At 37.9% G+C, this 14,539-nt stretch overlaps 1 protein-coding gene across 9 annotated transcripts in view; it reads right to left on the bottom strand.

Annotated features, from left to right (window-relative positions):
• ptprfb (protein tyrosine phosphatase receptor type Fb) overlaps positions 1 to 14,539 on the bottom strand; it is a 224,462-nt gene that overhangs the window by 131,509 nt on the left and 78,414 nt on the right. For all 9 annotated transcript variants that reach the window (XM_073848873.1, XM_073848876.1, XM_073848878.1 and 6 more), the window contains exon 2: positions 221 to 390. In XM_073848873.1, coding sequence (XP_073704974.1) covers positions 221 to 317 — 97 coding nt within the window. In that variant the 5' untranslated portion in view covers positions 318 to 390. The remainder of the gene's footprint in view (positions 1 to 220; positions 391 to 14,539) is intronic.

The following is a 14,539-nucleotide window of genomic DNA, read 5'->3' as shown; positions in this document are numbered from 1 at the left end:
ATCAGCGGCTACATCGAAACGCATCGCTCATCTAAAAGCCAGGGAAAGTTCAGGTGGACGGTTTGTTTGAATTTCGGGTTCATATCGTGCCACACGAGTGAAGCATTAGTGAGTTCTCTCATGCCTGCAAACAATTCCACAATGCAATGCACTTCCAATTTCACAAAGTACAGGAAAAGGCACAGAAAAAATGACTAGTCAGCTGAAGTGTTGTACTTACTGTCTGCCTGAGAGGAGAATTGCACGCAGCTCAGCAGTAGCAGAAGAGGAAGCCCAACGGGCAGGAGGGGCACGGACGTGCAAATATTAGGCACCATGTTCCAGGTTGGCACTGCTCCCCCTCGGTCCCCGCTCTGCTCTCGCAGCTCTCACGCAATCATAGACTAAAACCTGAGGAACACAGAGATAAAAACATGTTAGAATTTGATTCAAGAAAGGACAACCAAGCACGTACACTACTGAGTGCGGGCGTGATGAATTGAGTGGTTTGTCTAGGGGCAACAGGGTTAATGAGGTAAGCAAATGCTCTTTTATCAAAGTAAACTAAACCCATAATCTGCTGCCAGTTAGCTAAATATCAAAAGGACAGGGGAGAATTGGGAATTCCCAATAACCGGCCAGCACTAAAGGTGCCCATTAAGATTGTAAAGTGGCTCTGTACAGATGGCTCTGGATCTCCTGAAGTGTGGCGGTAATACTGTATAGTCACACACACACGCACACACAGTTCCCTAAGGATGAATGCTGGTATAAATCAATGCTCACAACATCCGAAGACTATAAAAACTGCCAGAATAAAGGGGAAGATATGTCGAAACTGCAGCTTGTCGAGCTAAGCTGCTCAAATTTAAAGTAATTAAACTTGTCACGCTAACTTTTAGTTAACTTTTAGAGATGTGATGGGTAAAATCATATACAGTAAAGGGTTTTGAATGTACCGTTTTACTTTAAAAAAAAATATTTGTACTAAATGTCAAATTAAATGTATAAAGTATATTTTTTTAATCTTATCATGCTTTGACGAAGTACGCTTATTTTGATATGTTGACTAACATACTTAAGCACATCAAGTATGATTAGAATTTTAACTGTAGTTTGTTATTCAACGTTACATTTAAATGTAATCAGTGATGGGAATAACAGTGTCATAAATAAACAGTGTCACTAACGGCATTACTTTTTTTAGTAACGAGTAATCAAGTGAATTACTGTTACAACGCCGTTACCGTTACTGACAATAAAATGCAGTGTTACTATAACTGAGCTCACTGATGAGTTTAGACGGGAAAAACTGGAGCTCGCGTTGGTATCATACGGATTACTTTATCAGAGAATATTTGTTTCAAGCGCCACTTACTTCATTTACAAGTAGACATTTCAAGCTTTCTATAAATATATTCTCATGTCTGTGAGGCAGGTATTCCCTGAGATTTAGGTTGTTTTATTTATGTGTCTGAGAAGTAGGGCTGCAACTAACGACTATTTTAATAGTCGACTAGTCACCGACTATTGAAACGATTAGTCGACTAATCGGATAATTATTCAATTTTTCTCAAATTTAGCATGAGATTGCTTTAATTATGTGGAAAATTATAGTAAACACAAGAAAGAAGGGGGTACTTCAATGAAAAATGCATATTTTGCTGCTGATAGGCCAATTCATACTAAAAGTAAATAAAAATGCCCTGTCTAAAACCAATTAGGCACAGTGCTCGGTCAGTACAGACATAAATGCATAAATTAAGAATTTTTTTAATGGACAGGCACATTTGTTTTATAAGAAAAAATAAATTAAAATCAAGTAAACATTTTCTTCCTGTAAACCATCAGCAGCAATAAAACAGTAAACAAAAATGTATATCCAAAACAAAACGTATTGGCTTCCATGTTATTTAAATCTTACCGAGGCCAGCCAAACTCAGTTTCATTCAACTGTCCGACGTGCTTTCTCTTTAAATGTTCGTGCATCACAGAGGTGCTGCCGTGATGCGCAAGGACTGCTTTACAAACCATGCAGGTAATATTTTAATTCGCCGTAGCAGGCTAAAATGCTCCCAAACTTTACTCCTGTTTCATACATACTCAGTCTGCAGTGCATCTACAGTCCGTGTGCGTTACGTATGCGGTGCAGAAGAAGCACAGACTCGTTTTGCTTTCACACAGAACGCGTTTGCAGTCCGTACATTGTGAACGTTCTAATCCGTTAACATGGGTGTGGAAAAAAAAACGCGCTGCAGACGTGTGTTTGTGTGAAACGGGCGTGTTTTGGTACGCGCAGCTGCTGCGTTGGACGCCGCCATTTCTGTATGTTATCGCTCAGCATAGAAGCTGCGTATGTGCGACTCTCGGCAGAAAGATGCCTCACTCGGTTGTCTGGCGACAACATCGACAATGAAATTCATTGTCGACTATTTCTATTATCGATTTTTGTCGACAACGTCGACGAATCGTTGCAGCCCTACTGAGAAGAGAGGTGACAGAGGCCAAAATGACAGACAGCGCACCCTGTTTAGTTTCTTTATTTTACAAAAGCACATTGTTTCGTTGTTATTATGACTATACACAAATAAAAGTAGACTTTGCGGTTTCAAATAATACCTTATTCTTATCTGTGCGTTCGAAAAATGACAGAGTATTTATCTTTTCATGGTCATCAAGAAAAAAAATAAGACCCCAGAGTGTTGCCGCCGGATGTTTTTCATATACGTGGGTTGAAGCCCAATAACATGATATTTAGCCCCTGAAAGGTGTCCCTCACAATGTCCCACAGCAACATTAAAATAGTGTAGATTAGTGTACAATGTTTCATTCATTTAACATATTTAATATTATTAAAGTTATTTGACATTTTTAAACTTTTTTTAAGTACCACAATAGTTACTTTCCCTGGTAATTAGTTACTTTTATAATGTTGTAACTCAGTTACTAACTCAGTTACTATTTGTGAGAAGTAACTAGTAACTAATGCTCAACACTGAAATTAATACATTTTAAATGTACTAAATTGCAACTTCATCATTACAAATGTTTATAACATACAGGTTTCAAAAGGCATGACATTAAAATATTTTTGTTTACCATAAATGCTTGTTAGTACATTCAGCAGAACACTTTATTCATACTTCAAAGACAATAGAATAAAGGGTCCCACTTTACATTAGGTGACCTTAACTACTATGTACTTACATTTAAATTAATCATTTGGTACAGTGTACTTATTCTGTATATACATGCATTTAGATTGTACTTATATTTTTTTAAAACCTATATGTAATTACATTTGTAATTAATTTCTGTAATTACCACTGTTGACTCATCCCTTACACCCTAACCCACCCTTAAACCCACCCATACCACCAAACCTGTCCCTAACCTTACCCATATCCCACCTTAATAGAAGCAAAAGTGTTTTTCAATGCAATATGACTGCATTGAGTACATTGTATTTTATTTTTGATGTAAGTACATGTAGTTAAGGCCACCTAATATAAAGTGTGACCGAATAAAGTATCAAATTAAATATAAAGATAAACTTAAGTGGGTCAAAAAGCACTCTTATATTCAGATAATTGGAGGTATTACAGATTTAAATGATAATTCATTTTAATTTAACTGCAATTAACATGCAATTAAATGGCCGAAAACATTACGTCTGCCACTCTGACTTCAATGCGTTCACTTGTCTGATCTTATCCGTTTAATAATTTCCACGGTGTGAGTGGCCAGTGATTTGAACAACCAAGAATGTGAATAGGACAGAAACAAAGGCTCAAGTATCTCGCAAGGTGAGAAATACTCAATTCACTTGAGGAGGTGTCGACTAGCCAATTATTAACACGCTGATTTCGGATGCCCGTTGGATGCGTGCTGATATGCCTGGCTGCTGTGTTTGTGAGATGGTGCCAAACGAAACAATGAACAAACAGATCCTAACAGGGAGGTGTTTAAAGAGTGTTTATTTTTTCATCCAAAAGGCTTTTTGTTAATCTTTCTTGACAAGAGGGTTTGTATTTTAAAATAACAAGAGACGACGTACATGTTGAGTCAAAGCTCGTTTATACTAAAACATCTGGAGGGGTTTCAGCACCGCAGCAATCATTCGAGTAATAAGCCTTCACTACCTTTGGAGGCATATCAAAAAAGAGCAGTTGATTAGGTCACCAATAGAGAGGGGAAAGCGAGACGAGCATTACGCTTCGAGCATGACCTACATTTCCAAAACACGGGTAGGATTAGCCAACTGATCCACTTTTTTAATGCATACCTCTAAGTCAAAAACCAATAATTTCAAACCTGCCTCCCAACCGCAGAGCTCTTACACCATGCCTGACTTGTTTGTTCGTGCCGGGGTTATGGAGAGAACGAGTAAATAAACTGATAACAGCACAATAGCAGGGTGAATATATACATCAAGTGAGATTTACCCAAGGAGCAGTGATATTGCGCAATAAACCCCGATCAAACAGCCATCAATCTCATAACACTGTTGAAAAGTCACGGTTTCGTTTTAGAAAACTAGGCTACTAGTGTACATTACTCAAATTTATTGTGCTTTTAGCATGAATCCAGTGGATTATTAAGGATTATGATCTGAATAAGAATCATCATTGAACAAATGCCACTTGCGGTTATTCGTGGGCATCTTATATCATGTGAGATCACATAAATACTGACGATTATGTTCAAATGCTCACACTTACAGATAGCTTGAAAATGTGAATTGGGCAGAAGTAGCAGGAGGCAAAAAGACAAAAATGTACACAACTGCAAGGATGCTTAAAACATCAATATAGTCATCATATAGTCATATATAGAGTCATATATAAAATAAATAAAATATAAACATTGAAATCATCCTATCCATACAAAAAGATCTGCATAATGCACACTTCCTAATTAATATTTTTACAATTCTGTTTTTTTTTTAATTCACAATTTTTTCCTTTTTCCAGAATTTTCAGAAGTCATTACTTCAGTCTTTAGTGTCACGTAACCCTTTAGAAATCATTGTAATATGCTAATTTGGTGCTCAACAAAACATTTCTTATTGTAATCAATGCTGATTTTTAACATTATGAATATCTTAATTGTCACTTTTTTCAATTTAATGCATCTTTACTGAACAAAATGAATAATCATTGTAATTAACAACATAAAGTGCATAAACATTATATTATGTCAAGGTTTATGAAGGAACTGCAGGGTTTTTATGAGTATATGACCATTAACCAACACACCACCACAATACCATCATATACTTAATTATTCAAATATGTGACCCTGGACCACAAAACCAGTCTTAAGTCGCTGGGGTATATAGCAATAGCCAAAAATACATTGCATGGGTCAAAATTTTTGATTTTTCTTTTATGCCAAAAATCATTAAGAAATTAAGTAAAGTTCATGTTCCATGAAGATTTTTTGTAAAATTCCTACTGTAAACATATCAAAATGTAATTTTTGATTTGTAATATGCATTGTTAAGAACCTAATTTGGACAACTTTAAAGGTGATTTTCTCAGTCTTTTTGATTTTTTTGCATCCTCAGATTTCTGATTTCAAATAGATGTATCTCAGCCAAATATTGTCCTATCCTAACAAACCATACATCAATAGAAAGCTTATTTATTGAGCTTTCATATGATGTATAAATCTCAGTTTTGTCAAATTTAACCTTATGACTGGTTTTGTGGTCCAGGGTCACATATGTATTTTAAAATCTTAGAAAAAAAAATGTGTATTTGTGAATTCATAAATTTGTGCATTTTCACTTCAGAGTGATAATTTAAATAAAAATGAATATGTTCATCAGTAGCTGATGCAATATTCAAACACTTGAAACACTCTGAAATGATTTTTGTAAATCCGCCACCTCACTAATGACTGGTCTTTGTGTGAATGTCCACAAAACTGGAAGACTTTCTGAATGTATATAAGCGGTAAGCTACTTTAAAAAAGAACATTTAAAAAATGAAAAAGAGGAATTATGGAGAACCAATAAATTATGAATAATTTATTGCTATTGTGTAAATAATATGTAATCATGTAATCCATTAAAAAGTAACTGCAGTCTGATTACAAGTATTTTAAAATGTAATTTAATGTAATTATAAGTATCTCATTTTTGGAATCTGATTACATAATCTAGCTCTGATAGATTATGGTAGGTAATACAAACTCACATATTACACTACAGATCAATCCGTGACTAGCAATTTTGCATTGTGACATGCTAATATTGCATCCTAACTAAGCAAAGGTTCATTACTCTTGCCTCCGCAGACAGCCTCATCAGTGTGAACGTCCCAGGAATCTCGTCTTAGGTCTGCTGTGTTCCTAGCGTCAAGGATAAATAAACACTTCTCTCCTTGTCACTCTTTAGGCACATCTCCTTCCAACCGCTCCCGACACCAGTGATTGCTTTTCCCTTAATGGCTCATCCAGAGATAAAGACAACAGGAGATCTATGGCAGGGCCTTGTGTAGACAACCTTATTGACGTCTTTAGGGAAGATAAAGCTGAGTCCTTACGACAAGACCCGTGTTGAAGAAAATTGTACGACACCATAAACAGCACGGGCCATGGCTCCTGGTCTGTGATTCTGACTACAGCGCCGATGTTCAAGTTTAATCTTTCATACTTTGACAAGTTTATAAAACGTATGACCAAAAAGTCCTAGATAACTTTGAGAGCAAACAGGAGACGGTAAATCTGATGAAATCAAATAAAAGTGGAAGGTAAGCAAATTACTTCATGTGGGAGATGGTTTTGCTTGACATTAGGGATGCACCGAATATTCGGCCACCGAAAGACTTTTATCACCGAAACAACTCGGCCGAAACAGTATGTTGACGCAAACAGAAAACGCAGCCTGCATGTGCTTGTCTGAAGCAACATGTCTGCGGTGTGGACGTATTTCAGTATATCTGAGAAAGACCCACGGATAGCGATTTGCAAAACATGTAATGCCGAAATTTCAAGAGGGGGTGTGTCTGCAGTCGTGCGGGCAGCCAGTGATGAGAGCAGAGATCAAGACAGATGTAGCTTTCAGTGAGTGAAAAACAATGGCTTTACGTTGGTGTTACGTCACAATATTTTAAAGATATGTCTTTTTAATATACTGTATTTTTATAAATATTTATGTTTTAAACCATGGAGGTGAGCCAATGGATATCACACAAGCAACGTGAAAACTGCACAATATGTTAAAGCGAAAGTAAAAACTGACAGTGCTTTCAGCATCTGATGTGCTTTCTCTCAGATACAATAAGAGGCGATTATACTTTATATGCTGATATTTTTAATTTAGTCCCCTAATCTTTTTCTTGTGCCCTGAACATGGTGGGAATAAAATTAAAAGAAACGTATTTTGTGTAAGGGTTGTTTTTTGAAAGACTTAAATAAAGCTCTTAATTTTCATTGATGACTGCAGAGTTATTAGGGGTTAAGAAAGTCTTAATTATGATTTCAGGTGGTCTTAAATGTGGGGACTGAAAGACAAGAATTGTGATGAAACTTCAAAAGGCTATTCATTGAATAAATATGAGCGCTGCACGTTTCAAAGTCATTTTCTGCACTGCTTTGTGTACCATTCTGACAGCGCCTCCTGCTGGAAGAGAAACACATGAGTTGTAAATGTGAACTGATGGATCCACAAGATAATGTGTTATAAAATGTTAAACAATTTAAACTAAGGCTGTAAAATATATGTATATGTTATTTAAGTAATGTAATATTTGATTGATAATAATTGTTTAAATTAATATAATTGATTTATTCTTTGAAACTTTAATATTAATTTATGCAATTGCAATGCCTTGATTTTAGTAAGATTAGTACACGGTCATACCCATAAATTCAATGGTACTAATAATTGCCATAATTCTTTCGGTGTTTCGGTTTTCAGTTTTCGGCCTTGGTTTCCTCTTTTTCGATTTCGGCCAAGAATTTTCATTTCGGTGCATCCCTACTTGACATAGAGATCTGCACTGCAAAACAACAACAACAACATGCTCGAGTTCAGCTTATAACAACCTTTTGTGCTCACACGCTTTCTGATAAACCATTATTTTAGAAATAATACAAAATAAATTGGCATTTTATGAAGAAAATGCTTGTGCCAAAACCACCACAATACCATCATGGTTGCCAGGGTATTGCTATGAGGTTGCTATTGTGTTCTGGATGGTTGCTTACTTGCCCAAGGGAAAGTAACTTATTTTATAATCCAACAATATTCAGGGTCACTCATTTTCCTGTTCAACGTTACATTTTTAAATTTTTAGACGAAACAGTATATAATTCTACTATCAGTTGTTATAATATTGGCTATTATTTTCATATTGCATATTCCAGATATTTCCAGATTCACTGGTGTATCGTACTTGACATCAGGGATGGAAATTAACTTTTTTGTCCATCGGCCAGTGTGGCTGGTGGATTTCAAAATCTACCAGCCACTAAATGTTTTTACCAGCCACTTCATGTTTTTAACCGACAATGTGTAGCTGCATGTGAAAATTAATACTACAAGATCTACTATACTTGAGTAGTTTATTTAATCTCAAGTCTCAATAAAATACTGACATTTTCACCAAAATTTTCTATCATGATACAGACCTATCTTCACAACTACACAACTTATAGCCCACATACTATAACAGCCTAGATATTTTATGTAGCCTAATTTGCACGCATTGGGGAGTCGCTCTATAAACGCAGGGTATTAAAGTTGCTTTTGAATGCGCGTGCGCATTTTACTTTTGGTTTCGTTTTTACTATAGCGCGAAACTCTCGGCGGCGTAGAGCGTGCATTCTAAAATACAAGAGATTACTTAACAAAAACAAAACCATTTGGGTGGACACCAACGGGATTTTGAAAAGCGTGTCCCCAGTGGAAATTACGCCCCTGTGTGAATGGAACTCTGCCGGCGAGTTATCATCTGATGTGAATGAATGCCGCGTTGTACAGTATATTGAGAAAGACGCGCCATGAATTGCATCTGACAGAATGTGCACTGTAGCACGAAATACAATATATTTCTTCAAAAGCAGATTGTAAAGATATTTTAACAGACCTCTTAACGCCTGTGATTAGGGCTGCACGATATTGGAAAAAAATTACATTGCGATATTTTTTTTCCAAACAATATATATTGCGATATTGAGAGCCATCAATCCAGGCTAAAGTCAATAATTACATATTAATAATTTCACTAATAAGCAAGCTTCATTACAAGTGACAAAAAACTTAATATTTTATTAAACACAAAAGCAGAACATATTTTTAAATAAAACAGCAGCTTTACACCAACCTGATTGGTTTACAACAATATAACTTAAAATAAATTTTTTATAAAACAACTTACAAGCACTTTGGTTCACAATCTTTTGTTTTTAAGTCAAGTTTTCTTAGAAAAAGTGCCAAAGTAAAACAGTGTTGGTCATCATCATAATCATGGCTAAACAAAATGAAATACAACTTCTTAACTGAGTATTCATGCTTATGTATGCTTTGCTTACTCAAGGTTTTTAGCTAAGAACACAAGTCTATCAACCTTTGCAGTCTTGAGACAGGTTCGTTGGCAAGTGACGATGTTGCCACTGCCACTAGTACTGAAAAGTCTCTCTGACGGCGAGCTTGTCGCAAGAATACACAGATATTTGCGGCCAAGTCTGGCGAGATGAGGAAAGCAGCGGCGGATCCTCTTCGTCGCGCATTTTTAGCAGTGAATGTTGGCTGTGAGCGGTGAGCGGCGGCACAGCGAACGAATCACTGTGCACCTTAATACACCATGGGCTTCTACCCTTCACATCGTATGTTCCGGCGATGTGACTATCGCTCACGCGCACATCGCGATGTCAATGTCAAAACAGAATATCGTTCAGCCCTACCTGTGATGTATCACCACAATTTTTTTGAAGGTGTGCCTCCGCTAAAAGTGTCCGCCGTCTTCTTCTTCGTGTATTTTAACGGCAGTTCGCAACCAACGTCAAGATGCATTACCGCCTCACGCCGTCCGGTTGAAGTATGTTATTTTTATTTACCCACCACAGTGGCCGGTGGGTGAAGCGAGTTTACCCGCCACAACACAAAATCACCCGCATTTGGCTGGTGGTGGGTGCTAATTTCCATCCCTGCTTGACATTTATACTCTTTCACTGCGTGTTTACATCTCCATGAATAGTTCTTTGTTTACATTAAAGTATTGCATTAAGCCCTCAAGTACAGTGTTATGGAATGTAATATGACTCATATGAAAAACATATAGGCCTGAAGTATTGACACGCCAACAGTACACGTGAGACGTAAATAGAAGAGCCGTCTTTAAGGTCTCTTTTGTGAGCAGATGACCAAACGCTCCCTCAAGTCCTTTCTATCATGACGCGAGCCTGCAATCACATTTGACTCTTAGATGGATGGCATCAGATGTGGTGACAGCTCAGTCATTTATTCAGTATAAACGCCAATAAAACGAAGCAAAAGCTCTCTGAATAAGACATAACCAAGAGATTTACTGTCATATTTTGAAGATTACCAAAAGGCTTCTCATTCCTTCCTGCAGCCACAAATCAATCGCAGAGTAATTCAACAGAAATGAGATGTACTACACACAGAGAGAAACACACTGATGTGGAATTCGCTGTTGAGTTATTATTGATGTCTCAGCATGAAGCAAAGGTGTAAATGTATTGTGCAAAGACGTTTTGTGAACAAAGAATCATTTATCTAATGACAATGCCAAATATGACCCAAGATATATGACCTCACGCAGTGGGGCTCCAGTAGATGTGACTGGATAAGTACTAAAGACCGTTGTAAGCAAAAGCTACTTGAAATTGTATTCTGAAGTTGGACTATGGGTTTTTAGATGAATTTATTTAAAGGTTCTCGCCAGCACTTCAACCTTCAATTACTTCTTAAACTTAAAAAAAAGAAAAACACAAAAGTATACCAAGAGATAATGAGTCAACTACACGCTTGATGTACAACAGGCTATTTTTGCTGAAGGTTGGAAAGAAACTCAGCTGATTATAAACCTGGAGTCGAATACAAAACAAGCTCAATCAAAGTCGACAGCACTACGAACACGACAAAGAAACACAATGCCTCTGAATCCCCCACAGACTGCTAAGTTTACCCTCAGAATCGGCACCGGCGCTCAATCCACACACAAACAAACAGAAGGCATGTCAACAGAGACCTGTGACACCTGAATCAATACTGCCGGAGACTAGATAAGCACATTTTGACAATAAAACACTTCATTAGAACAAAATGCCTCCTAAATATCGAATCTGACATTTTTAAAGTAGCTTTCGTGTGGAAGTGGTGAATCCTCACAAAATCTGTCAAAAACAGATTCTTCTTTTTTCTTATTCTTCGTTTGATATTGTGAAAGTGTCTGTCTTCGGCCAAGATGGCTGGTCAATGAATTACAACATTCATTAAGTCATTGTAGGAGATTAAAAACTCCTTTGTTGCCAATAGAAAGAGATATTTCACTTGTGAAGAAGCATCAACACCACATCCTCCATCACTGTTGAAGACACAGCATGAGAGCGAGAGCTGCAAAGTCGAACAGCTATTTGAAAACTTAGACCTAATCAATCTTCAGACAAGTGAGTCTAAAGAGAGCAGCATAGACTGGCATAAAGTCTGATGTTAGCAACTACAAATGCAGGTGGATTACAGACTCTAGACCAGCCCTGAAACACAACCCTGTGTAGAAACTCAGGTGGGGCAAGAATTTGGTTGACAATACTGGTTTTCTGGTCACGGTTTGTGAAAAAATGCTCTTGATAATATGTGAACTTCCTCTGCTTGACTGAAAAGGAATGCAAGAGCCATTGTTTTCTGAGGGCGTAAGTCCTTTGCCGTGTTAAGACAAAGATGGGATTAACCGTAGGAGGCCTGTTAGCATACACTGCACCGATTTTTAGTAGGGAGAACATTCTAAAGGATGAAAACAGGAGGATCGCCATGGGAAAACAGGTTAACCTGGGAGTCATTATCTCCTCTAATTACGCAGTAAATAAGGCAAATGAGATTTCACAGGTACAACTCATCCATTTACACAGCTGGATATGAAGATCAGACAGTGGAGAAATATCTTATCAGGTTTTAGGTTGCCTCAAGGACTCGCAAACAAGCAAATCTCATCATCAAACCGCCATTCATTCCGCAAACCGCGCCAAACTTCTGCATCCTGCCGTGCAAGTCCTACAGGTGTGGGTAAGCGTCAGACTCATCTCGCTGTGGGGTCCGCCGCCTCTGTCTGTTTCTGTCTCTCTGCTCCACAACAGACAGCTGTGGCAGATGGAGCCATATCCCCATCGGTCTCGTGAGGCTCCGGATTTAAAATGTAAAAGAGCAAGCAGCAATTGGGAGGAGGAAGAGGCGATGTCACAGGGCAGCAGACGTCAGGGACGGCTGCCATGAGAGCACAAGGCTAATTCAAGCACTAACAGACTTCCTGTCCAAGACAAACCAACAAACCGCAGACCGGCGAGGTGGCAAGTGGCCGCTTCTTGAACACGCCTGTAACCAGGGGACAGAATTTAAATGAGGCCAGGCTTCCAAGACGCTGGCAGATCAGACTTGATATGGGTTATTAGCTGCCTTTCTGAAGAGAAACCAACATGGAGGCAAGCTGGGCCGCTCCATTAGCATTCAGGGGTGAATCATCATCGTGTAGTGCTGCTACCCACCGGTGAGAGCGACAGGTATTGGAACGTGTTCTGTTCCCATATTTCATGCGAATGAAGTCATTAGTTTCTTTCACTCCAACTTGCCGATGGTTTTAACTAACGGGGCAGTGCACAGCGAGGCTGAGAGGAAGAAGAGAGGGATTAAGCCTGATAGTTGCTTTTCACTGAAACCCTCCACAGCATAAAGGGTTTCTCTGACAGCTTGTGACTCACTTTGACCGCGACAGGCAAATTACCCTGGGTTTCACTTGAAAGGAACGAGATCAAAAGAGCCACCATGGCCTCCGTCTCCAAAGCAGAGTCAATGTGCTTTCTGCAAAATGGGTTTATACTGCCTCACTGTTTCCCTCCCCATCAGTGCTATATAAGAATTGAAGGACCGCTTTGAGACAAAAGGCAAAACCTCTCAGTTAAATTATAATAAGATACCAAAAGAACAACCTGCCAATTGAATTTGAACTGATGTACTCCAAAAAAGTCAAATGCGACTGAGGAACAACTGGGACAAGATCAATCACTAAAATGTGCACTTGAACCACAAACACACCTGCTAACTTTGAGGTGCATATCATGTGCATGAGGAATGGCACACCAAGGTTCACTACTGATAACCCTATTTTTTTTTTTGTTAAACTGTCCACTGTTCCTTCTAAAAACATGTCTTAAGACTCTGAATTCAGCCCTGTTCCACACTGTCCAGCTCAGGGCAGGGTTCCTACACATTTTCCATTTCAGAATTCCATATTTTTTCCAGACTCAAATTTCCAAACCTCTCAGTAGATTTTGAGACCATATTTAACATGAACGGCTCATATAGCAATATGTTCAGCTTTATATTTGGTATAAAAAAGTCATCTTCTCAGGTTTTTTTTCATTGATTTTCTCAAAGTGACAACATACAGAGCCCCTTAAGTAAATAAAAAATAAAAAAGACCTTTACATGAACATTAAATTTGCAAGTTCAAGGGCATGCCATATTTCAAGGCCTTAGGTCTCTTTAACGCATACTTTGTGGGGGCCAAGAAACCACACCGCGAAATGGGCTGATGGCACAATACGTGGCTCAGTGTGCATTGTCTTATGTGCTGCGTTTAATGGTTTCTCGTGTGTACATAAAAAGTATATTTTTTATTTTTGCAAAGGTCCTTGAGGTGCTATGAATATTGTTAGAAGAAACCCAAAATGCTTATAACCTGCATTTTGCATAATGAAAAAGTGCACCTTGAATTCATTCAGTCTTATTTTGACTTTGACTTTTTGTACAATGCATTTCTTTTCAATAAATTCTTAATTTTCTATTATAAAAAACTAAATAGGGGCAAAAGTCTGGAAACACAAATACGTTTCCATACTCTGCTTTCTTTTTTCCATACTTTTCCAAACCCCATAAGAACCCTGTCAGGGTTGCAAATCCGGAAAATATCCTGCAGAGCTTAGCTCCAGTCCTAATTAAACACACCTAAATCAGCTAATCAGGATCTTCAGGCATATAAGAAACTTCCAGGCAAGTTTGTTTGGGCAGGTTGAGCAGGTTTGGACACCCCTGGTCTAGCTGTTTTTAAAAATAAAAAGGTGAAAAATACTAGTCAGGTTCACGTAAACCCAAATAATCCACAGTAATCAGATCAGACAGATAGATTTTGAAAATTTATAGTTGTTCATCAGTAAGTATGTCAAAGACAGATCCTGCTTAATATTTCACCTTGAAGACCTCAGTGTTGTTGACGTTCTGTTTAGCTGACAGCCGACATCTGACAACATCCTCCCTATTTTCAGTTTGAGATGCTGTGAATCTTGAGGGTAAAGACTATTTCACATCTCAGCCATT

Source organism: Garra rufa, chromosome 10, assembly GCF_049309525.1.
Source record: "Garra rufa chromosome 10, GarRuf1.0, whole genome shotgun sequence".
Lineage (NCBI taxonomy): Eukaryota > Metazoa > Chordata > Actinopteri > Cypriniformes > Cyprinidae > Garra > Garra rufa.
Note: the sequence above shows the minus strand (reverse complement) of the source record. Positions and strands in the feature narration are given on the sequence as shown.